The sequence below is a fragment of the Polistes dominula genome, unplaced genomic scaffold (genome assembly GCF_049000335.1).
Source record: "Polistes dominula isolate Pdom_NZ unplaced genomic scaffold, Pdom_raw_medaka contig_77, whole genome shotgun sequence".
Taxonomy (NCBI): domain Eukaryota; kingdom Metazoa; phylum Arthropoda; class Insecta; order Hymenoptera; family Vespidae; genus Polistes; species Polistes dominula.
In genome coordinates this window covers 9,033,111-9,060,052 of record NW_028301152.1, presented here as the reverse complement: position 1 = coordinate 9,060,052, position 26,942 = coordinate 9,033,111, and the positions used below count along the sequence as shown (strand labels likewise).

The 26,942-nt window shown below is 28.6% G+C and overlaps 1 protein-coding gene across 4 annotated transcripts in view; it reads left to right on the top strand.

Moving 5' to 3' along the window:
- The window catches only part of TfAP-2 (transcription factor AP-2), a 203,144-nt gene that overhangs the window by 70,316 nt on the left and 105,886 nt on the right, over positions 1-26,942 (top strand). For 2 of the 4 annotated variants that reach the window (XM_089178414.1, XM_089178416.1), the window contains one exon: positions 11,983-12,105. The exons of 1 other annotated variant lie outside the window; for it this stretch is intronic. In XM_089178414.1, coding sequence (XP_089034540.1) covers positions 12,043-12,105 — 63 coding nt within the window. In that variant the 5' untranslated portion in view covers positions 11,983-12,042. Of the gene's footprint in view, positions 1-11,977; positions 12,106-26,942 lie in introns of all 4 variants that reach the window. One more of the 4 variants, XM_089178415.1, reaches the window with a different exon arrangement.

The window sequence follows — 26,942 nt, the reverse complement described above, 5'->3', positions numbered from 1 at the left end:
AAATATTATATTACTTGTTCATCTCTTATATATATATATATATACTTATATGTGTATCTATTATATATCTGATTATAATAAATTTACTTTTGAGTAAACAATCAACACATAAAGTATTCATCATATTTGAACGATTTACAACAATTTTAGCATGTATATTACAATTTAGTATATTATGTGTATATATAAGAGAAAGAAAGATCATTAGGTTGTCAATCGATCTTCAAATTCACACAAAATAATATCGAAAAGAGAAAGAGAGAAAGAGAGAGAGGAAACGATTTCGTTCTTACTGGGTTGGCGCCTTCGATGCTTTACGATCGCCAATTACTTCTTTCGTATTGCATATCTATGGCCACACGTTTCACCATATACATGTAAACACACACAAACTCATGGACACTCACATATGTAATAGATATGTACTCGTTTAGCCCTACGTGCACGCGATCAACAAACAACCTTTTACGTGTATCCTCTACTTGATTACTTTTAGACATACTCGTCATTTACAATGTATCATCCATAGATCATCGATCATTTTATATACCCTAATGATCGTTTATAAATATCTAAAATGTATATATATATATATATATATATATATGTGCATAGTTAAAAAACAAGTTTAAATGTTAAATGACATATTACATTAGATTTTTTAATAACTCATCATCATTATCATCGTCATCATTGGTTGTTCATTTGTATCAGATAAATAAATATTACATTTACACCTTTAATAATAATTAATTAATGCATAAATATTTGTTATACTTTTTGTAAAAATGAAGCTTTGAATTTTCATATTTTTCTTCTCTTTTTTTGTTTTTTTGTGTAAGATAAAATAGCTTTTCGAAGTTCAGCTATCAATTTTCGAAACACCCAATACGCGACACGGAGAAAAGGTTCTACAAAAAGGGGGTAGAGAATAATACGGGTTCGAAAAGCTAGCGTCGGAACATAACTCCTGAGTTCTGACGTTTCAATCAGCAACACCTTACCTTTTACGTCTCCTTGACTCTACTTTTGTCTGGACTCATAAGGACTTTTCTACTTGCACGTTTTTCATGCTTGACACGTTGACACACGAAAACGGGGGCGGGTTGGGGGTTCAGAAGGGTTTGAATCGATCGATCGTTTTCTTATCGCAACTCATCTGTGACACCCTAACCTTTCGATAAATTACTAAAAAAAATTTGTCTTGAAAAGAACACAACGATTAGTTATTGTTTTTAGTTTTAGTTTTGAAAGGATAAGAGTAGGTTTTGTTTTCGTAGAAAAGATGGTTTTGTACAGATGATGACTTCTATCACGTTTTGTCATTATTTCAAAAGTGAATGTATTATATAGGAAAGGGGAAAAATATTAAGTGGCTATTTCTTCGTACCATTAAAGAAACATAAATCAGGCTCAGGTAGCTGTTACACGGGGCCCGACTTTATGGAGAACGATTGTAAAGCTCGTTAACACCTGTATTAATGACAATACCTTGAAGGTTCTAACAAGCGGTTTTGTAAGTCGATAGGCGGATAAGTTGTCAACGCGCATTCACAGTTTCTATGTTTATCAAGAAACTCTTGAATAATATTTCATTTCCTTTATAAATAACATTAAAAATTATTATTATTATTATTATTATTATTATTATTATTATTATTATTATTATTATTATTATTATTATCAATGAAAAACAACGAAACTTAGAAATGAGGATATTTTAATGAATTAAACAGTTGTTGTTGTTGAATGAATTATAAAAATTGATAGCAAGTTGATAACAAATTGTTTGTTTTAAAAAAATTTATCCTAAATTAAATAATTTTATATATAAATATAAAAAAAAAGATATATAAATGAAGATTATAATAAAAAAGTTATAGAGAAAGAGAAACCAAAGAATAGAATACCGGAAAAGGAAATAATAAAATAAAAAGAGCTAAAATTAAAAAAAAAAAAAAGAGAAAACAAAACAGAACGAAAAGAAGGGGTCCGTTTCTTTTTCACCTGTGCCACCGCGAGCAATAAATAACCGCCAGCTTAGCTGATTTTACTGCCATGGTGTTTGGGTGATCCCAATAATGCCGACTCGAAGAAGGAACCCAATAATGCGAAGAAAACCAATCTTCGCGCTAACTAGCCATTCAAAAGGGTCCCGAAGTGCCCAGACACAAGTACTTCGAAGGACCCTGGTTAACCTCTGAACGAAAACCGTTTCGGAACTTATTTTTCTTTAAGTATTAAAGAATTTGCGATTTAATATCACTACTACTACTTCTTGACACGTGATTTTGACAAATTTCACGCTCATAAATATTATTATTTTTATTATTATTATAATATTTTATTAGGAAGATTTAGAAGTTATTTTCAATACTAATAATAAATTTTTTTTAGATGATTATTTAATATTAATTTTATCGATATTTTGTATATATTTATTACTATTCTAATCTATTAACATATCAGGTGATTTTTTACAATTCGGATGCAAAATTCCTTCTATATAAAATAGCTGTAATTTTTAAAGATTAGGTTTTTTTCATAAATAAATAAATATTTAATAATATATAAAATAATAATATTTATTATTAAATATTTTTATTTTAAATATAATATATTTAAATATATTTATTTTATTTTTTATATAAATTTTTAATATTAAAATTTAAAATATTGTTTATTTATATATTATTATATATAATATTTTTATATATAAATAATTTATATATATTATATATTATATGTATTATATATATATTATAACAAATTTATATAATATTTTATTATAAAATAAATTTTAATTTTATTATTTAATGCAATTAAAAATAAAATTGTATTATAAAATAAATTTATTATATATAAATTTATAAAAAGTAAAAATTGTAATATAAATATAAAAATAATATTTAATAAATAAAAAAATCGACTTTAGTCGCTTTTTTATTAGAGGGTGGATGATACGGAAAAAGAAAGGGTGGAAACACTCTAAAAAAAATAAAAAAATAAAAAAACCTAATTTCGTGGATCACGTTTTATTTTGACGCAGCGTACAAGAATCTTGTATCTGTATATAATAACTGTTTAAATTCCGGTAGTGGTCATCCTCACGAGAACGGTAGCCTCTAATCAATCTAATTTCAGGTTCCTCCGCCTCTCAATGTGGGCCAACACTGGTATTATTTGGTAATTGTAATGGATAGGAATGTTGCGCGTTCGCTCTTTAAAACAAAATCTCATTCCATTTCTTTCTGACGAAGAAATAATTATTTCTTTTTTTCTTTAGGTCTCTTACGCCTTTGCCATTTCTTTCTTACTTTGTTTTATTTTATTTTTTCTATTTTTTTATTTTTTTATTATAGGTAACCCTTTCTTTTGATCCACCACCCGCTATTATCCGAAGCAACGCGTGATTACCGAACGTTGTGTGTTCCTTGCATTCCCATTTGTATTTCTTTTTTCTTCTTTTTATTTTTTTTTATTTATTTTTATTTTGTTGTAGTTGTTTCTTCTTCTTTATCGTACGTGAACCGTTTCTAAATTCAATCGAGAAAAAAAGTTTTCAAATGTACAACACAACCGATCTCACGTTATATCTTTTCATTTACACGATTATTTTCAAATACAAAAGAAAAAAAGAAAACAAACTATTTTACACACGATCAAATGTTTAATTTGATTAAACGAAACAATATTTACATCGACGAAAAAAATAAAAAAAGATTTGTCATTTAAAACGTATCGTTCTATTTGACAAGCAATGAAACTTTTATCATTGTAAATACAACAATTACGTGTAGATAATTGAACGATTAATTAACATTGTGGTTTCATTCGAAATTGGATTTATTTCACACCATGTAAAAACACCGTCGGCTGTCGTAACAAAGTTTTTATCGAGGAGAGAGGGAAGATAAAAATGATCTTTCGAGTTTAAATCGGTGGTTTCAATTTTTATGAGAGAAAATGAACTGTCGTAAAATTGAACGAAGAAAAATAAAAACAAAACATAAAGATAGAAAAATATAATAAAAATAATAATAAGAAGAATAAAAATACAATATTTTTTTCGTTGAGTATACTCCAAGCTTCAGCTTATTTACCTGTATAGGTTAAAAAAATATTGAAAAAGACAAAAAAAGAAAGAAAAGTTGTCCGACAAAAATAAGCGACGTGTGTTCAATATGAAAATGTTTTTCGATTTAAATGGAAATCGAGGCCGAGTATTTTTTTCTTTTTTCTTTTTTTAACGTTTTATTTTTTAATGCAACAGAGAATGATAAAGCTTTTGTAACCATAGTTAAAATTGGCATTTTTTGTGTGTGTGCGTGTGTGAAATGCGTTTCTGTTGCATTTGGTTCAGCTACGGCGGTAGGTAAGCGAATCGTTCAACCAATCCAGAAACGAGCAATTAACTCATTGTCGCACGATAATTAAATCGTTCACGGTGGAAAAGTGGTTAAATACTGGCCAGCGAATAAATCATTGGAACTTATTAACTGTTATCGCCTTTAACCATACGGTAGGCAAACATCCTCTCTTCATACGTGTTCCATTCAGTGTCGGTATAGAATATTATACCTGACTATAAAGTTGCTGTTTTTGAAAGAGAGAAAAATATGAATAATTCGAGCTAGTAGAAAACAGTTATGTTTTGCATTGATCTCGACAACATAACACTAGTTTCAACAAAAGTACAAATTAAACGTAATTTGGATGATAGTCCTCCTCCCACTGTTTCTTCTAGTCTCAACATAATCATGTTATCGTATATATAAATCTTTATATATAAATATTTAGTGACATATGGTTGGTTAATGAAATTTTGTTTATTTTGTGTGTTTTTTTTTTCAATTTAGTGCATAGGATCGTTTTCATCGCAATTATTTTTATGCTTTTATTGGTAATTTAAGGATTTGTTATTTAGAGGTTATCTAGGTCTTTAGATACTATAAGTTTTCAATAGGTGGTGCTGTATTACAATTCAATTATTTCAGGTTTTTTCAGATTTTCGTATGACATAATTTAATATTGTTTTTTATATTTTTTCGAGTATTATTATTTCATTTTAATTTTGGTATTATTTTGTGTGTTGTAATTTATACATTATATAATATAATATATAAGATCTAGTATATATTAAATAATTATGTTGAAAAATAATTTTAAAAATTTAATATAATAATAATATATATAATATATAATAAATAATATAATAATAATATAATAAATAATATAAGGACTTTGAATAAATTCTCACTGCTTTTTTACAAAATAAAAACTATTTAAAATATAAGGAACGAAAACGTTTTATTAAAAATATTGCCCATAACTAGAGACCACTTTCTCCCATCTTTCTGGCAGTATATGAATTCCGCGTTGGAAAAACGACATGTCTTTTGAGGCTATTCAAGAATCGACCCATTTTTTAGCTTCTTCGTAAGAATGAAAACGCTGGTCAGCTAAGCCATGTGCCATCGAACGGAATAGGTGAAAATCGAAAGGGGCTATGTCAGGTGAATACGGCGGGTGGGGTAGAACTTTCCATCGAAACGTTTCCAGGTAGGTTTTCACTGGTTTTGCAACATGAGGCCGGGCGTTGTCATGTAACAAAATCACTTTGTCGTGTCTCTTCTCGTATAGCGGCCGTTTTTTTTAGGGCTCGACTCAAACGCATCAATTGAAGTCGATAGCGATCCCCCGTGATAGTCTCATTCGGTTTGAGCAGCTCATAATAAATTACACCCTGATGATCCCACCAAATACAGAGAAGAAGCTTCGAACCATGGATATTTGGTTTTTCGGACGATGTTGATGCATGGCCAGGCTTACCCCATGATTTTCTACGCTTTGGATTATCATAGTGTATCCATTTTTTATCGCCAGTCACGATACGGTGCAAAAAACTTTTTCTTTTCTGCCGTTGAAACAGTAGTTCATACGTGACAAAACGCCGTATGATGTCTCTTGGCTTCAATTCATATGGCACCCAATGTCCTTGCTTCTGGATCATTTCTAACATTTTTAAACGTTTTGAAACAGTTGACTCATCAACTTGTAATGTTTTTGCAAGTTCTGCTAACGTCTGAGATCGGTCTTCATCGAGTAATTCCTCCAATTCTCTGTCTTTAAATTTTTTTGGCGCGGCAGAACGTTCTTTATCCTCAAGTTCAAAATCATTATTTTTGAAGCGTCGAAACCAGTCTCTGCATGTCGTATCCGACAGAGCATTGTCACCATAAGTCTCAACAAGAATTCTATGTGCTTCAGCTGCTGATTTCTTTTAAATAAAGTAGTGCAATAAAATTCCCCGCAAATGCACTTTAGTTGGCACAAAAGTAGACATTTTCAAAACTAATAAAAAAATTACTTTGTTTACACTAAAGTGAACTAGCATACACTGAAATTTCAAGTTAGATACAGTACTTCCTTGCAAATGCGTTACTATTCGAAATTTCAAGCACGGAGTACTGCTATTGCCATCTTTGATGAAACAGCGAGAACTTATTCAAGGTCCTAATATAATAATAATATTATAAATAATAAATATAGAAATGTATATAATAAATAAATAAATAATAATAAATATAATAAATAAATAATATAATAAATAATATTTAATATAGAATAATAATTTTATAATTTTAATATAATAATATTATTTAAGTTGTTTTATGCTTAATTTGAATTCTTCGAAACTATAAGTGAATATTAATTTGACTACATAAAATAGTTTAGAATTATATATTAAATAAAAAAATGGAACATCTAACTGCTTCTTTTTAGAATCACGTATAAAAATATTATTGTCAATTTGTTATCGTTAAAAATTTGTCATTAAAGTAGAAAAAGGGTAATCCAAGTGTTTCAGAAAAAAATAAAAAATATTATTACCGATCATTAAAGCAGAGAATGAGATCATTATGTTTGTCTTTAAAGAGGGTGATGGTGGTGGTGATGGTCGAAAGGGTAAAAGGGAAAAGAGAATTGAGGAGGATTATCTCGTTCGTGAGTAAATAGGTACAATCAGTGTGCATCGAAAAGAGAACTTCTGGGGATAGTGGTTACTCTTGCAGAGTTAAAAAAAAAGAAGATACAGAAAGAGATAAAACGAGAGAGAAAGAGAGAGAGAGGGAGACAAAGAGGAAAGTAAAGAATCGTAGCAAAAGTGTCCACAGAAATGTTCGCGTTTCCGTGAAAGGTACCGCCGTTTGTGGTTTACCGATGGTCAGATGCGAAACGATCTTCCAACCTAGTGGAAACAGCTCAGTAAATAGCACTGGTTCTCCCTCGTTAACTCGATTTAATGGCAAGTCGTTAGCAGTCGTATACTCTCGATACGATGGTGACCATAAAAAAAAAGAGGTGCAATGGAACACGGAATTTGGGATACTTGGAATCGTTAACGTTTTAGACAGAATCGGAGCTTACCAACTGAATTCTACGTTATGGTTAACCCTTTTATACCTGTTTCATTCTCATCCGGTTTCCAATCTCTTTCTCTCTTTCCCTTCCTCTTGTTTTATTCTATGAGAGCAATAACTATAAAAAAACAATAGAAAAAAAAGATTATAGATGTTAATGGAAGACTTTTTATTTGAATATGATGATCGTGTGTTATATGATAATATTTCAATTAATTTAGGAATTAAAGAAATTGTCCATTATATAGGATATTTTTAGGATTTTATATATATATATATATATATATATATATATATATATATATATATATATATAACATTATTAATATATATATATATAATATATAACATATATATAACATATATTATAATTTATATGTTATTATAACATTATATATATATATGTATATAATATTATTATATATAAGCAATGGTTCAGTAATTATTGGTATTTAAATATTTCTATTATTTTATGTTATAATATATTGTAGAAATATGTTATATACAAAATTTATAAGGTATGAAAGAGATTATGTAAGGTAGTATAAATATTTTTTGCGTAGGTGGTATATATATAGTTACGAGCACCATTTATTATAAGCACTTTACTCGTAAAGTATCTTTCTTGATTCTATTAAACCCCATATTGGATTAAAATCCTACTAAAAGTATATTTTAATAGCACACGTAATATATTTTCTATGTCAAAACATTTTGCCATAGTTGCGGTGGTGTTGAAAAACGTAACTAAATTATTATTTAAGATTAAATTTATAGAAACAAAAGGGCTAGACTGAAGAGTTTGAGGGGGTTGAGTGAGGGATGTTATTAAGTTTCTCAAAGGATACACAAGCAGGTGACTAGCTTAGTCCTTCGTCCTCTTCTTGACTAGATGATCTTTTCTGAACTACAAACGCGGATGCTGTGCTGTTCCTCGACTCGGTGGCGGTCCACCACTCACACACAAACACACACGCACACACAATATACAAACTATGTGCGCGCGGGCGCAGAGAAACACGAAGCGTGTGCACGCGCACGCGAAAGAATTCGTGCGCGTGCGCGTAAAAACTGGCAGCAGCAAACAAGTAAACCAGACATACCAGAGAAAGAGAAAGAGAGAGAGAGAGAGAGAGAGAGGAGAGAATTTCTCGGCAGCCGAAATCGCCGTCCCCTTATATATGTATATGTGTATATGTGTGTATAGGTGTGTGTGTTTGTGTGTGTGTGTGTGTGTGTGTGTGTGTGTAGCATCCGTGCGCATAGAAGCGCATTATGAATATTCAACCGAGTGCCCTGGCATGGCTGCGTTCGGATCCCATTATTCATTCCTGCAGCACACCGTTTCTGCGTTTTCCGCCAGCTTGTGGAACGCATCAGGACCGAACTATGTGAGAGAAAAAGAAAAAGAGAAAAAGAGAGAAAGAGAAAGTAAAAAGAAATGATCTTTCTTCTTCCTTTCTCACTTCTCATTTTTTCTTCTTCGTTCTTTTTCCCTTTTGTTTCACCTTTTCCAATTTTTTTTTCTTTTCTCACTTCTTCTTCTTTTTCTTCATCGTCATCTTCTTATTCTCTCTTTCTCTTTCTCTCTAACTTGGATTTTAGAAAGAGAGAGAGAGAGAGAGAGAGGGAAAGTAAGAAAGTGATCTTTCTTCTTTTTATTTTTTCATTTATTTTTCTATTTCCTCTTCTTTTTCTTCATCTTCTTTTTCATCTTCATCATCATCATCTTCTTCTTCGTGTTTTTTTTTTGTATTCTACCCTTTTTTTTACCCCAAGCCGTCCCTTTTCCCCCCCTACCCTTATTTCTATGTCGTTTTATTCGTCCGTCGGAAGAATGCGCTCTCCGTTCAGGGCTAATAATCGTTTCCAGACTACGAGGTGAAGAAAGGTGGGGGTAAGAAGAGAAGTTAGGACGCTTATGCAACGGTTTTCTGTAAAAAAATGTTTCGGATTCCATCGTGAAACGAAGAAGCTTTCTCTCTCTTTCTTTCTTTCTCTTTCGTTTTCTGTTTCTTTCTTTTTGTTTCTTTTTGTTTCTCGTCGAAACCAGACGAAAGACGGATTAGATAGATTCGACAAACCTAAAATTATTTATCGAACCGATCTATGATTTTGCCAATACACCAATCCAATCTTTCAACCATTCCCTTAACATTCTTAGGATTTCGGCATAGTGAATAGGAAGATTTTGAAGTAGGCGAGGAGTTTCTCTTGATCGGACTGTTTAAAAACAGTTTTGTAGGACGATTTCGTGATGCCATGATGTGATGCTGACTATGCCAAATCTTAGATGGAGTAGATTAGACGCAAAACACAGTAGTAGGGTTAGTAGTAGTAGTAGTAGTAGTAGATTGCACAACAAGAAAAAAAAAATAGAATAAGAGATTGAGAGTTGGGTGGTGACGTTGCATTTCTAAATAAACTTCAAACTTTCAAAATGTCTCCTTTAAAACGTGGAGGGTTGACCTAACTTCAACATATGTTGAAAAAAAAAGAATATATCTTTAAATGTTAATATTTACAGTTAAAATATTTAATACTAAACCTATATGAAATGATAGACGTTCTGTATTTTATCATAATGCAATGAAAATGCATAAAAAATACACCATTCATTTGTAAATGAAACAAAATATTTTCTGTCCTATTTATTTGACCCAAATCTCATTCTATATTAGATTTTTGTTGACCCCTTACTGTAAAAATAGATAAAGTTTCGCTAAATGTAATATTAATAAAAAAATATATATATACATTTTTATTATTAAATTTTTGTAATTTGAAATTTTGTTCATTTTGTGTATATTTTTTTTTTTTCAACTTAATACATAAGATAATTTTTATCGTGAATATTTTGTATTTTTTATTACTAATTTAAGGATTTATTATTTATAGGTTATTTAGGTTTCTAGATTATTTAACTATTAAATAGATTGCTTTTAAATAGATAGTTATTTAAGTATAAATTATTATTATTATATTTATTAATATTATAAATTAATATTATTATTAAATTATTATTAAATTATTATTATTAAGGTTATTAAGTATTAAATAGATTGTATTTCAATTTATATACGACATAACCTTACTTTTTCTATTATTTCGTGTATTATTATTTTGTGTGTTTTTATAATTTGCTAAATAGTTTAAAATTATATTAAATTAAAATTTTGTTACAAAACCACAACAACTCGTGGCCGCAGTATCCTAGTATATACATATAGTATATATATACATAAAATCTTTATTGGCATCGGATAAGAGGAACAATATGATCTTAATTAGAATGAGATAAACCTTAATGACAATAACTAATCTTAATTTACTACGATACGATTCTCAAACGACACGTGCGTTTTTGCGTTAGTGCGTTCTACGAGTATCCTTGTAACCCTTGTCTCTCTCCCTCTCTCTCTCTCTCTCTCTTTCTATGAGTAGCTTTATCGTGAAATCTACTGATATCTGCAAATATAATCGCTATGGTGCGATTAAAGGTCCTTTATACGTATAATCTACGCCACGACTCTCCCCTATAACACCACCACCACTATACACCATCTCCAATTCCGTGTTATTAGTTTCTGAGAATGCGTATAAGTATCGGAAAGCATCTGTATAACATTATGTATGTAGATTTGTATGGGACATTGCATAAACGTTTTGAGATAACGTTCAATCGATTTTCATCCCTTATTCCCTTTTTCACGGTTTTGAATCTTCAATGATAATATATATACAGATTTTCTTATACGTTTTTTTTTTTAATACAGTACATGTATAATATTAAATCCTTATTTCATGAAATAAGATATAGAATACAAATTTTCTAATGAAAATGAACTTAATTATTCCTATTTATCGGAAATAATTATTAATTTTTATTTCACGTTTAATTAAACGTAACTCGTTTGCAAAAAAATGGCGGTTTAACTCGTTTTCTCAATCTAACGTAAAAATGTATCGTGAATCTTTTTTAGATAGACCTTGATATCGCATTAAAATTAACGTCATACGAATAATTTCAACTATCTGCTGCAATTGAAAATTAACACACCAAAAAAATGAAATAAAAAGTATCAATTTTTCCAATAACATTCCATTAATTCAAATTTTACACACACGAGTCAAAAGTTAAAGTTATCATTGTAAAAAGAAAATGAGAAAAATAAATTCGAAGTATTATACAGATCGTTGAAAAGCCGACGGATAAGTTTCGAATTGGTAATGGAGAAAAGAGATAAAAGTTTAAAATAACAGGAAGAGGTGAAGTAAGGGGTACATTTAGTTTAAATTCTCTCATCCGCTTAAAATTATGATAATAATATCGTTATTATTATCCCCATTCTAATATTTTTCGTTTGATCTTTTAACATACTTAGGAAATATTTGAAAATTGCAATATAAGTGAAAATAATCGTAGTTTTCAATAATCATGTATAAAATAACATAACCTAATATAACCTATCGTGAAATAATAAAATAGATTTAAAAAAAAAAGAATAAAATGTCGATTTAGATTGCTAACTAAGTGTTTGGTTTTGTTCTAGGTAAGTTGTGACCGAAGAACGGTGCTCGACCTTTGGATGATAATATTTCGGCGGTAAAGTTCAAAATGACGTTCAGATGCATGCCGGCCTTTCAGACACTAGGAGCTGGAGATTGCGGCGCGTCTTGGGTGAGTTAGAAACCATCGATTTAACCCTTTGATTTGCTAAATAACTTTTAATTAAAGTATTTTTTTTTATAGAATACAGAATAATTTATAATTAATACGAATTTGTTATGTTTCTGTTTATTGATATTATTTAACTAAATTTAAAAATAATAAACTATATTTTAATATTTAAAATTATATTATAATAAATATAATTATATATGTAATTAATATAATTATATATCTAATAATTATAATTTTATATATATTATTATTTTATTATTATTAATTTTATATTATAATTAATAATATATTAATATAATTTTGACGTGACAAAATTTAAATTAATTACCAATACTCAAACCAACATTACATTATTTTACATTAACATTGACAAACACGTGTAGTTCATTCTAATAACTTTCACCAAACGCATATATGCGTTAATAGCAGTCAAAGGGTTAATATAAACGATCGATTGGTTTAGTTTAATTAAGTATCTCATTTTACCGTGAGAATAATAATCATCTCTTCTAAGATCTTTTTCTCAACGTTATTGGAATTTATTTTTTAAAAATTACAAAGAAATTATATTACGTTAAACAATAAAATATATTAACTTTTGTTAATATATTATTTTTTTTGTTATATCTATAAAAAAAAAACATATAAACCATTGAAAAAGGTATATATGTTTTCGTCCCATATCGACTAACGCTTCTTAAAAGAATAATTAATGTGATTGGCAGCGAAGATAATGACGTTGGCTGACCTTTACTCCACACACGTTAGACCACCCATAGCGTTTCAGCAGCCTATGCATTCGAGAACTCACGTTCGACACTTACATTAAAACCGGATTCTACCTTAGTACTATAATATAATCGTCGCCATTTATTTTACTAATATTTTTCTTCTATTAAAACATTTTCGAACAAGAAAAACAAAATTATTAAAAATTAAATTATATAATAATAATTAATATAATTATTATTATATATTATAATTAATTTATTATATACTATATTAATTATATTATAATATAAATATAAATATAATATAAAATAATATTTTTATATTATAATTAAAATTAAAATTTATATTATTTTATATATAAATTATATAAGAAATAATAATATATTTTATATTATTTTATATTATTTCATAATTAAATTAATATAAAATTGATTAAAATTTTTTTTTATACTATATTACATTATACAATTTATCATATATATATTTTATATTTTATATTTTATATCATAATATAAAATTATATATTATATTAATTATAAATATAATTAATAATATATAATAATTTATAAATATTAATATAACCCTAAAAACAAAGTTTCAATTATAAACACATCAAGCATTGATAAATTAAAACGATAGATGATTTAAACATCGGTTTGTTAACTCGTAAAACAGTGTCAAATCTTTAATAGTTGATCACAAACACTCATTTCTTATCTAAATAAAGAATAAAAAAAGAAAAAGAAAAAGAAGAAAATGAACGGGGGGGGGGAGAAAAGCATGTTGGAAGAAGCCATTTGCTCAAGGGATAATAATAATAATACTCGTTGCGCAAAGAAGAAGAAGAAGAATTCAAGAAGGATGATGGTTGTGGTGTCTATGGTGGTAGTAGTGGTGTTTATGGTGGTGGTGGCGTCTTGTTGCGTCGTTCGACTTAAAACTTCTTCTTCTTCCTTCTTCTTCCTTCTTCTTCTTCCTCCTCTTCTTCTTCTAGGTGTACCTTAGCGGAATTTCAAACCTTCCTTCTTATTCTCATTCGCGTTGTTATTACTTTGTTCCCTTTTTCTCTTTCCTTTTAACCCCTTTCCCCTCTCTCTAACAACCCCTCTTTCTTTCTCTTTCTTTCTTTCTTTCTCGGTTACTTTCTCTATCTTTCTTTCTCTCTTTCTTTTGGTTTATTTCTTTCTTTCTCTGTCATCTTTCGTCCCTCTTTTCCAAGGCAAGTAAATAACTCCTCATCGTTTACTTTTACCCTACCCCCAAGTTTATAATGGAGATTATCTTATTTGTGTCGGAGAAACTCGTCTTCTTCTTCTTCTTCTTTCTTTCTTTACCAAGTATAAAGTCGTCGCATTACGTGGGTTGAGAGGCAAAACAGTTGCACCAACGATGACAAAAAAAAAGGATGAACCAACGAGAAAGAAGAGGGAAGAGGGAGGATTGCAAAAAGAAAAGTATATAAAAAAAAATGTAAAATAAAATGAGGAAAATCGCGAACGGGGTAAAAAGAAGGTCACCTAAAAGCTTCTTTCTTTCTATTTTTTTGTTTTTTGCTTTAAAGGGAAAGCCAATGAGAAACATTATAAAAAAAAAGATAAATAAATGGAAGAAAAAGGGAAGGAGAGAAGTTTTTAATTCTTTCTACGTTTCTTATTCGTTATTTCATACGACGAAAATTGCTTCGTGTACTAAAAAGAAAGGGAAAGGGATATGGAAATGACTGGGTCGATTAAACACGTCCTTCGTCTTGACGATTGTATCCTTGATACAATTTTTTTTTTTAATTCTTGCACATTCTTTTTATATTCTTCTTAAGAGAATTTTTGCTTTTTGAAATATTCAAGATTATTAATTCAATTTTGATTTGTTAAATAATGAATTAAAAATGAAATGAAAACTGAGGGTGGAAGGATAATATTATCTAATATTTTAACAATTTTTGTAAATAATCATTTCATTTATTTTGTAGGAATATTTTGCTATTGAAATAAGTGTGTGGATAAAAAATATATGTAGTGTATGTTCAATCAAAAATATTAATTTGACTTATTACTTGTTAATTTATGGTTTATAAAATATTTGAACTAACTTAAATAACATAAATTATTTTGTGCTACTCCAAAGAAAAAAAATGTGGTAAGAAAAAATCAATAGGTTTTTTAAAAAATTAAATAGTAAACGATGATTAATTAAAAAAAAAAAAAAAAAGGAAAACATAAAAAAAATTGATATACAATTGATGCAAAATTAAGAAATAAAAAATAACAAAACAAATTTAAGATTGCAAAAGTATTAAAAATTATTAGAAAATTGTATCTCAAAAAAATATAATAATATTTTATAATAATAATAATATTAATAATAAAATGATTATCAATTTATTTAATTATTAATAATAATATAAAAATATAAAAATATTTTCTAGATTATATAATAGACACTAAACCTATTTATCTAAAAATTACGAAAAGATAAGTAAAAGTTTTGTTCAAATCAACATTTAAAAGATAAATCTTCAAGTAATCGTCTGCTAACCTTACAGATATTTTTAACACCATAAAAAAAAGAACTTACAATACAAATGATCGTTATTACATTAGTTTGACTCACACAGCGAGTGGGCCAACAGCAATATACCCCCCGTATATAAGCCACTTATTACAAAACCCCATAGAACAAATGAGTGCCGATATCAATGATATAATTCAACTATATAACACATAAGAAAGTACTCAAGCATTTAACTAGGTACTTACGTATTAACGCCACCGCAGCAAAAATTCCGCTAATGCGTCAATAAAGAGCAATCTTGTTGTTCCCACACAACAACCTTGTTGTTTGCACACAGCAACCGTCAGGGTTGCGTTAGGGTTTCGTCAGGGTTTTGTCAGGGTTATGGCGACTGCATCAGGTGAAAGAAAATAGAGACTGTTTTGAATCTATGTTAAATTCTATATCGGCCCATTTTCCACCGAAATCCGATTGACTACTGTTTATAAATAAAATGTTTTGAATTTTAAAAGTGTTTCGATTTTAAATAAAGTTTTTTATTCTATTATTTGTCGCAACAATTTAAGGTGTAGATTGGCGCATTAGCGGAATTTTGCTGAGGTGGCATTAATACGTAAGTACTGTTAACTATTTTGAACCCCCATAAAAATGTCGAACTATCGTTCAGGTTTCCTCATTTAAAAAGTGCTAGCTAACTTTGTATAAACAAAACGTTGTGAAACGTTTGTTTTTAATCTTTTTCTTTCTCATTTTGTATTTCTTTCTCATATACACACACAGACACATACATAGATTCTTTTCGAACGAACAGACATTTCTCATTTCCGTTTTATACTATATATTTTCTAACGTAAGAGAGAAGAATATCATCATCGATCTGAATCAACCCAACCAACCAACTCACAGATTAAAAATAATATTTAGAAATTCTCCAGAGGAAGAGAATACTACTACTAATACTACTATACGCATTGTTTATGTGGTCAATCTTTCCTACCGTGTTCGACCTTTATGAGTGGTTTTAATTAAACGCTATATTTCATCTCATCTATCTATCTCTCTCTCTCTCTCTCTCACACACACACATTCGTTAGTTCTCTCATTTTCACCGATGATTCGATGCAACGTGTATTTTATTTTCCCTACAATAAACATTTTTCATTCGTATAGAGTTTGGGATAATAAAAAACAAAAACACACACAGAGAGAAAGAGAAAGAGAGAAAGAAAAAAAAACATAACAATTCCCCATAGCTTTTTCCCCCATAGTAGAAAAGACCTCGGAATCCGTGGCCGTCACCGCTGGTGCCGCCATTCGAGTTGAGAATTCGAACGAATCGCACGTAGTTGCACCAGAGCTAGTTTCTTCTGCACCTTGCAATTATACGAAGTAAAGAGATCCACCCACTACTCTCTCTCTTTCTCTTTCTCTTTTATGTGATTCTACGTTATCGACGAGTCTTGGGGGCAACTAATAGGCAACGTTGTTTCTCTTTCTCTTTCTCTTTCTCTTTCTCTTTCTCTTTCTCTTTCTCTTTCTCTTTCTCTTTCTCTCTCATTCATTCACTCATATACTCCTTTTCTTCTTCTTGTTTTCCTTTTCTACCGAGTTTCATTATTAATTATCAGTTCAGTACTATGTTATTAGTGCACTAGAAAGAAACCAGTGAAAAAGGGTATAAATCCAATGCGAAAGTTTGCTGCCCCTCTTAAGTCACTCGTGATAAATACCAACGTACCTTTTCGTGTTCTTCTGTACGTTATACTTCGTCTCTCATTTACCCTCTTTCTCTTTCTCGTTTCCTCATTCGTTCCATCTGTATATCTGTCTATAGTAATATGTACATATGTACATATCTCTACGCATATGTACGATCTGCCAGAGGGCTTTTATACGTTTCAGAATGACACGTAGATGTAATTACTGTTATCAGATAATGGATAGCGTACCTGTTGCACATCCCGATCGTCCATCCGATATTACCGATTCCGAAACGCCGTAATCTATGATAAAAGTATCACTAATACGCGATATAGTTATTCCAATAACTACAACAACATATATATACATATATAAAATGGGGTAGTGTAAGATTTGATGAAATGTTTATCGAATAATAATTAAGAAAGTACCATTTTACAATTTATTTAAACTAACGTAATTAGTTAGAAAATAAATTAATTTATTTATTAATTATTATTATATAATTATTTTTGTATATTATTATATTATACAATATATATTTATATATTGTATTAATATATAATGTATTAATATATAATAAATTAAAATAAATATAATATTGTATATTATTATAATTATGTAATATTATATATTATTATTATTTATTTTTTTTTATTATTAAATTATTTATTTATATAATTATTAATTAAATTATTTAGATTAAATTAATTAGTTAGAAAATAAATAAATATAATGTAAGAAATTGTTTAATCAACTTGATCATTGAAATTTTACGAAATAATCATTCAAGAGGGGTTGATGTGAATTTATTTTAAAAATACCGTTTCTTTTATTATTAATAATTAATACAAAAAATTCAGTCTAATTACTGTACAATAATTCTTAACATTTCGTTAGAAAAATTCACTCGACCAACAAAACAACAAGCAACACTAAAAAGAAGACATTAAAAAGAGAAAAGAAACAAAAGAAAACTCTCGGCAAATATTTAGACGCAAATAAGTTGGGTGGCCGTGCTAGTAAAACTAATCCGTTATCTCTCGTCTAAAATACAGTCTTTCCTTTCTAACAACAACAATAACAACAACAACAACAACAACAACAACAGTGACGACGGCGACGGGCTTTGGAATAGTCAACCTTCTTCGGGCGCGAAACGTAAAACAAAGCTACCTTTTACTACTACTCTCACACGTATAAAAAGACATATGGTAGATATGTAAAAAGAAAAAATAGGAAAAAGAAAAAAACAATAAGGACACAGAAAGAGAGTAAGTGAGAGAGAGAAAGAGAGAGAGAGAGAGAGAGAAAGAAAAAGAGTCATCCCTCGAGAGAGCCGCAGGGCCGGCGAGTATTTCGCTAGAATTTACGTAGCGTTTCACGCTGGCTAATACCGACGTAGTATAATTATAATTAGCGGGCTACGCCTTTCACACCGCCCCTTCGAAACTTTAGCCGGCGGATACCCCAAACCACCACTGCACACACACACACACAATATATATATATATCCTTCACCTTGATACTCCACGAAAACTTACGTTATTCTATTCTCATCTATAAATTTAGTTTATTTAGCAAGAAATCATTAATATCATCAAATCTCTTTACTTATTGTTAGATTACTTCATTTGGGATTTCATTTGTTTCTTCTTATTCATATTTTTAATCAAATGGTTTGGTAAGTTCCTATCGTTCATATTTAATACTAAATTGGGGTTGTTGGGGGTTGTTTCAAGAGTACTTTATGAGAATTACACTTGTGATTTAGGTTATGTTTGAAAAAATGTTTCTTTTTATTCACATTTTTATAATCAGATGGTTCGATAAAATCGTATGGTTCGTATTTAACACTAAATTAGGGTTGTTGGGGGTTGTTTCAAGAGTACTTTATGAGAATTACACTTTTGATTTAGGTTATGTTTGAAAAAATGTTTCTTTTTATTCACATTTTTATAATCAGATGGTTTGATAAAATCGTATGGTTCGTATTTAACACTAAATCGGGGCTGTTGAAGATGGGGGTAGTTTCAGGGTTACTCGATAATACTTACAACTTTAAATTTAGGTTATGTATCAAGAAAAATCATTAAATCCTAGTAGCTTCTTTCATTTATTTCTTCTTATTCATATCGTTCATAGTTAATTCTTGATCGGGACCACCCGAGGGATTCTTTTTTTGGTCGCGTGCCATATTTGCATTAATATTTTATATTATAAATTACTAACCATTATCATTCTTTACCAAAATCAAACACAAAACTGAGATTTCAATTATAATCAAATTATATGAGAAAAAAAAGAAAGAAACAAGTTACCAATCATAAACATTCACGCAATATAATATTCAACGAAACATAGTCAAACTCACGATATAGAAAATAAGTTGAAGTAAAGAATGAGAGAGGAGAGTACTGATAGCCTACCAGAAGAAGACCCTTTTCCAGGGTCTCCCATTCAACGTTGAGGATACCAGCGTATAGAATGCTGCACGCCATGACACACTGGCCAATCGCGTAGAAATACGTGGACAGAAAAAAAAAGAAAGAAAAAGAGAAAGAGAAAAGCAAGTATTAAAAAAAAAAAAAAAACAGGATAAAAAAGAGAAAGAAAGTCAGAGAGAGAGAAGAAACGAATGTCAGAACGACGAGACGAGACAAGAAAGAAGAAGAAGAAGAAGAAGATGGGAAAAGAAGGAGAAAAAGGGGTGGGGTAGAAAAAGGAGGAGGAGAAGGAGGAGAACGAGGATGAGGATGAGGATAAAGAGGAGGAGGTAAGAGGAGGAGGAAGGGGGAGGATCCTGCGCGTGCCTCGCGGGCAAAGTCTTGGGCCTCGCGTGCCCAAGCATGGCCTCGTCTCACTATTCGGTTCTTCACGGTCAGAGGTCATCATCGAGCACGAGCCACCTTAGGGTTCTCAACCTCTATCGCGTTTACCGAAGGTTTACCAGGGCAAGACTTTAGAAACCGTCTCATTAACAGCATTTACGCGTTCCACTCCTGCAAAGAACACTACACTCACCGAATCGTGCCTATCCTTCCAGAGAGTCGTTTCCGATCCTTCTTCTTCTTATTATTATTCTTATTTTTCTTAGTTTTCTTCTTCTTCTTCTTTCGTGACTGGATCCTCTATAAGAAGACCACTCTCTTCGAACCGATTTCTCCTACCCTAACACGCCCTTTTTCTACTCGCGAACAATCTTAATATCGAATTAGTTTGCTTTTTAAAAAAAACTTAGTACTATTTTCTTTTCTTTTAGTTTGGTTTATTTTATTTTATTCTCCTTAAATAGAATTAGTTATCCTTTTTTTTTTTTTTATAAGAGTTGTGAGTATTTAAGATTATTATATAAGCTTGTGTATTATCGAATTTGATTTACCTAACACACCCATTTCCTACTCGCGAACAATCTTAATATCGAACTAGTTTGCCTTTTTAAAAATTACTTGGTACTATTTTCTTTTTATTTTATTTTTTGGTTTGTTTTATTTTATTTTACTCTCCTTAAGTAGAATTAGTTATATATGTATTTTTTTCTTTTTTTTTTTTATAAGAGTTGTGAGTATTTAAGATTATTATATAAGCTTGTGTATTATCAATTTTGATTTACTATCTAGGTTATAATATATACATATATATATTTTGTGAATACCCCCTAAGTAGAATTAATTAGCTTTTTTTTGGATAAAGTATCATAAGCATCTAAGATTATTAGATAAATTTGTGAATTATATCGATTTTGATTTACTATCTAAGTCATAATATTCTTCTTTTTTTATTTGTTTTTTTTTATTCTCCTTAAGTATAGAATTAATTAACCTTTTAAGACTACTATACAAACATGTGTACGTGTGTATTATCGATTTTGATTAATTGACTTAATCTATGTCATAATACTTTCATATATACATATATATGTGTGTTCTTCTTCTTCTTTTTTATTTGTATTTTTAGGTTATATCTCTCCAGTTCGGTTTTATTAATCGAAGAGGAATAATATCCACCACACGTCGTCGTAGTTGTACCTCTTGTTCTCCTTTCTTTTTTATTTTTTCTTATTTTACTTCGGAAAATTATATGTCACAACGTTTTAACATCGTTCGTAATTGATTTAATTGAACCGAATATTGCACGCGCGTCTGTATGTTACAAGAGTCGTTACACGAGTTATTAATATTTGTTATTATAGTTATATACATGTAATTCTAATTTATTTATGTTTGAAAATAATTATCAGACACGTGTATACAACAATATTTTGTTTAATTACAATATCAACGATGTGAGAAATAAAATGGAAAACAAATGAAACTATTAGAAAGAAAAATAGAAAATCATCTACAAAAATCAAAATTGGCGACTTATTGATTGATACATATATATATACTAGGGGTGCCCCGGCCACGCGTTGCTGTGGCTAATAAACATATAGATAGATCTGAATCTACGTACATAACATTTGTCTTCTTTTTCTCTTTTTTCTTAATATCGAACCAACTGAGCATGAGCGGTAACATAAGATCACCACTTACTTCACATTATATAATTTTACATTGTCTGAATATAGGCACATAACATTTGTCTTTTTTTTTCTCTTTTTTTCTTAATATCCTTTTAAAGGAAAAATAATTATGGTGGGTCACAATTATCACTCAGGGGTATAAGAAATATACGAAAAACTATTCTCATACCTACCGAATATACACAAAAAATTTCATATAAATCGGTCAAGTCGTTTCGGAGAATAAGAATAACAAACACTGTGACAGGGGAATTTTATAGAGATAAGATATATGTCAATTAAATATTTCGGAATATTTGTTTATTGAAATAATTTATTTCTATCTCACTTTAAATATTATAGTTACTCTATTTTATTCTCGTAATCATCATCCAACCGTACTTCACCAGTCGCCATTGCTGTTTTTACCGTCGCACTATGCCTTCACTTCCTTCACTATACTGACGGATTAATGATCGTTCTTCTCTTTCTCTTTCTGCTTGTAAAATTGTTTTTTTTTTATCTTTCCACGTGAGAAACGGAAAACCTTTAACGTCTTCTTTTTTTTTGGTTGAATATCTTCCATTTTCTTGAAATGTAAGAAACAAAACGAACGAAGCAAAATTCTCCCCTTTAGATGGCAAACAGTTTCATTCATCTTCCATTTCTTAATTGATACAAAAAATGTTAAAATATTGAACTTACTGATTGAATCAATTTCATTACTATATATATATAAAATTTAAATATTATTTTTTTTAAAAACATACATTGATTTTTAATTATCTAATGAAATCCATTTATTCAATCCTTCATTTAAACAATGTTTGTAAATCATTTAAAGTACAATGAACAAAACATCCATTAATCTAACCTGAACGAACAATACCATGAAAAAATCATACTAAACCAATAATGAATAATAATATTATCAGTATTTAAAAAAAAAAAAAACAAATAAATCATTACACACACATACCCACACAATTCTAAGAAAATAAATTAATTTCTGAAAAATCTTCGTGACAACTTAAAAGATGATTTTTCCCCAATACAAATCGCGTAAACAATTTTAAACAAAATATCAAGAAATGACAGTAATTATAGACGATGTTGCTTGGGATAACCCACTGATTCTGACTATCTCCTTCCCGTCTTCCTCCTACCCCTATCCCCACCCCCTCTTTTTCTTTCTCTTTCTCTTGAAAGCAACGCATTAAATCGTTTCGAAAGAACGTGTATAACGATCATTAACAAAAGTCTTATAACAGGCCGTTCACAGGATCGAACGCTCGTTCATTTTGCTTAATAACTACAAATTATAGGTTATTGCGACTTCATGGCCTACAACTTCTGTGAATCGGCGTGAGGTAATATCATCGTATCCCCAAGTAACCTTGATAATATCTAATACGCGTGTCGACGAGATGTTAGATCCCAATCGGTGTTTTATCGAAGGACACAATTTTTTCTTTTTTCTTTTTCCTCATCTATCAACCAATTGTACATACATATATATTGTACAATATACAATATACAATATATAATACAATATACAATATACAATATATAATACAATATACAATATGTACAATATAATATACAATATATATATATTGTTTGACCAGGTATATAATACACAAAATGAAATCTTTTAGTTAAGTTTCCTTTTTTTTAGGTTAGATTATATTTTATTAAAATTCATTTTAATTTTATATATATTTATATATGTATATGTATGTACTATGTTTTAAATATGTTTATATATTTTAATATATATTATATATTAAAATTATAAGATAAGAGGAATTCTCTCTCTCTTTTGATCATCGTAGTGATATCGGTATAACGTTGTGAAGCATCCTTACGCATGGTAATTTTTAATCGTATGTTTTAAAGTAGCTGTGTTGTAAAACCGGTTTACACTCGTCAGATATACAACCGGCTTTCCTTCCCCAAAATTGATGTCCTCTCACATAGGTCTCTCTCCAGTAACGTTGAAAAATGGCTACAAAGAAATATTAAAAACATAATCGATATATTATAACCTAGGGTATATTAGAAATTTAAGTATTTAAAGACTTATTTTTCATTTTTGACGTTTAATATTAAAATGTATATAATATATTTATTTTTTAAGGTTACAAATCTAAACTCATAAGATAATACAGATTTCGAGAGGTAAAAGTAGAAATCTACTATTATCTAAGTTTAATAAAACTCATCGGATAAATAACAAATGTCGGTAACACGGTCGGTAAGTAAAATCCCTTGATATTCTGAAAATATATATTGAATCAGCAACATTGAGGGTAACCAGAGATTTTGAACTTTCTTCAGTCAACAGATGGTTCTACCATACTCCTAAATTTATTTTAAAATATATAATTTGTTAATTAATTATATTATAAACTTGAATATTCATTTATTCTGGTGAAGTAATATTTATAAAATTATTTTTCTATTTATTCCTTTTTTCTTGATTTATTTCGTCAAAGTTAAAATAAACCTGGTTATGTTTTACCAATAGTATTTATACTGTTAATTAATTAAAATTAAATTACAATAAATTAAGAGAAGAATAATTTATTTACGTTATTTTTCTTGAACAATTTGCAAAGGTTTCATCAAAAATCAATTAAAATAAGACATCAAGAATTTTGTTCCAAATTTTCATTTGATTAAGAAAAAAAATCCACCCACTTGGTTTTATTATACCTTAAATACAAATAGACATGTTTAAAATACATTTTACAAATAAACAAAGCCAATAGGAGTAATTTCTAACATCTTATCCCTTTTTAGTGCTCATCAGTTGTCATTCGTGTAAAATTTACGATCGAACACGAACCTCTCCCTTTGCCGAGATCGTCAAACAAAATACAACGTTCGTTTTAAAAATATTTTCCTCACAGATAATTTAATAGAATATTATTGAACACACTCAATACTAGATAATTTATATGAAATATACGATACATTAATACACAATACTAATAACTTTATTATATGCATCTATGTGAGATCGTGTAACTTAATATCAAATATAATAGGTATTTGCGATGAAGTTGATTATGGGTTTTGGATAATTCAAGGGTTATAGAAAAGACATTGAATTAAAGAATCTGCAGTTCGATCAATCGTGTGATTTAATTTTTTATCTTTTTTTTAAACAATTCTTACATACTTATATACATGTTCATAGTTAATCGATTTAAATGGCATTTTTTCTTAGTTAAAATACACAAAATTATTAGATTGTTCAATTATTCATTTATCTTCTTAGTTTTATTTAAAATACATTATTATTATTATTATTATTATTATTATTATTATTATTATTATATTTATTTTATATTTACTTTATATTATTTTCTCTCTGTGTATACTTTGAGGATGCTCAATCCTTTGATGCATTTTTATTATTATTATTATTATTATTATTATTATTATTATTATTATTATTATTATTATGATTTATTCTTTTTTTATATTTACATAGAGTTGGTAAAGTTTTTATTATCCAACCCCAACCACAACTACAACCCCAATTTTTTTAATATAAAAAAGTGAACGTAATATGTAGTAAAAGAGAATTTTGTTTTCCTACGTTAAATTAAATAGATAAAATAATTAAAATTATTTTTTATATAATGTTGGTATACATTTAACAATTATTTAAAATTAATTATCTTTTACTATTATTCATATTATTTACTTATTATTATTATTATTATTATTATTATTATTATATATATAAGATATGCATATATTACATTTGAAAATCATCTTTTATATATTCATTTTTAATATCTAACGAAAAATAAAGAGGTCAAATATATATATTTAAACCGTTATATTTAACAGATATTATCTTATTTTCGATAGCGGCAAACATGCATTGAAGAATTTTTAATTAGTTCGAAAGAGATCGATTAAATCTTGCCAAGTAATTATGTCCAACATAGTAGATACGATGGACGGTTACGCAGCGAAACACGTTCGCAAGGTAACGTCTATATATATATATATATTATCTTCATAAATACCATTCATCTCTAGGTAGAAATACCGATCTAAAATGTTCAATGAAAATCTTGAAAGTTTCATTGGTAAAATAATTTATAAAAAAATAAAAATAAAAATGAAAATAAAAATTATAATTATTCGTCGTAATATCAGGGTGCAACCAAAATATTAGTTTGTGTTTTTTATTCAAATTAATATTTCACACGTATATAAAATATAACAATTTAAAAAAAAAAATAAAAATAACAAAATATACTATTATTATAAATATTCTTCGTAATATTCGGGGACAACCAAAAATTTATTTATTTTTAAAAATTAATATGTTTTTCTATTATATTTAATTTATTATATTATTATATATAATATTATAAAAATTTATTTTAATTATAGAAAAAATAATTTTATTGACTTCAAACAAAACAGAATTACACCATATTTATAACAACGAAATAAACGCTCAAACTTTTTGGTTGCATCCTAATAAAAAAGTATTAATTTTTTTTATATTTATTAATTTTATATGCATATATAGATCGCACATAGTACATGGAAATGGATTAGAATTCATTTCTATCAAACTATTTTTAAACATCTTATCGTCAATTTCGAAATATCTACTTTTCTATTCCCCTTCTTATTAATAAAATCAAAAATTCTTGACATTTGACAAGAGGAACCTAAAAAGGGTTATACACATAGATAAATTAGCGATATATAATATGTTGTTCTTACATATCGAAATTCCCCCAACCTCTTCCTTATTACGAATTCAACTTTATGTGTCACCTCTGTCGTCGATCAATGATCTCAAGAAACAAAAAAATAAAAAAATAAAAATAAGGAACGAGTTCGGTATAATCAAATATTTCACGTTGTCAGCCGATTAGAAAGTACGGGGCACGTATCTATTCTATCTATTCTATCTATCTACTAGCATTTGTTAGTAGTAGTTGACTTCTTAGCTCTTCAAAAAATGTTTCTCATGCATTAATCATAATTTTACTCATGCGATTCCACTCTCTGACCACCATCACCACGTCAGATTTTTCAATAACCTATTACTAAGTGTATTATTAGCAAAGAAGAGAAAGAAAAAATTAAAAACAATATATGTATGTGTATATGTGTGTTATTTGTACGAGATAAAAGCTCATTGAGTTATCTTTCACATTTAATCGGTGTACTAAACGTTAAACTTCGTTGTCATGAAAGCCAACAGTAACATTAACAACAACAACTAAGATCGAGAAGTAGCAACAAAATCAATTTCACAATCAACACACACAACTTGTATATGGAATAACTCGAACAGTTGGTTTATAATATGAGCCTTGTTAGAATTATGAGAACGTCC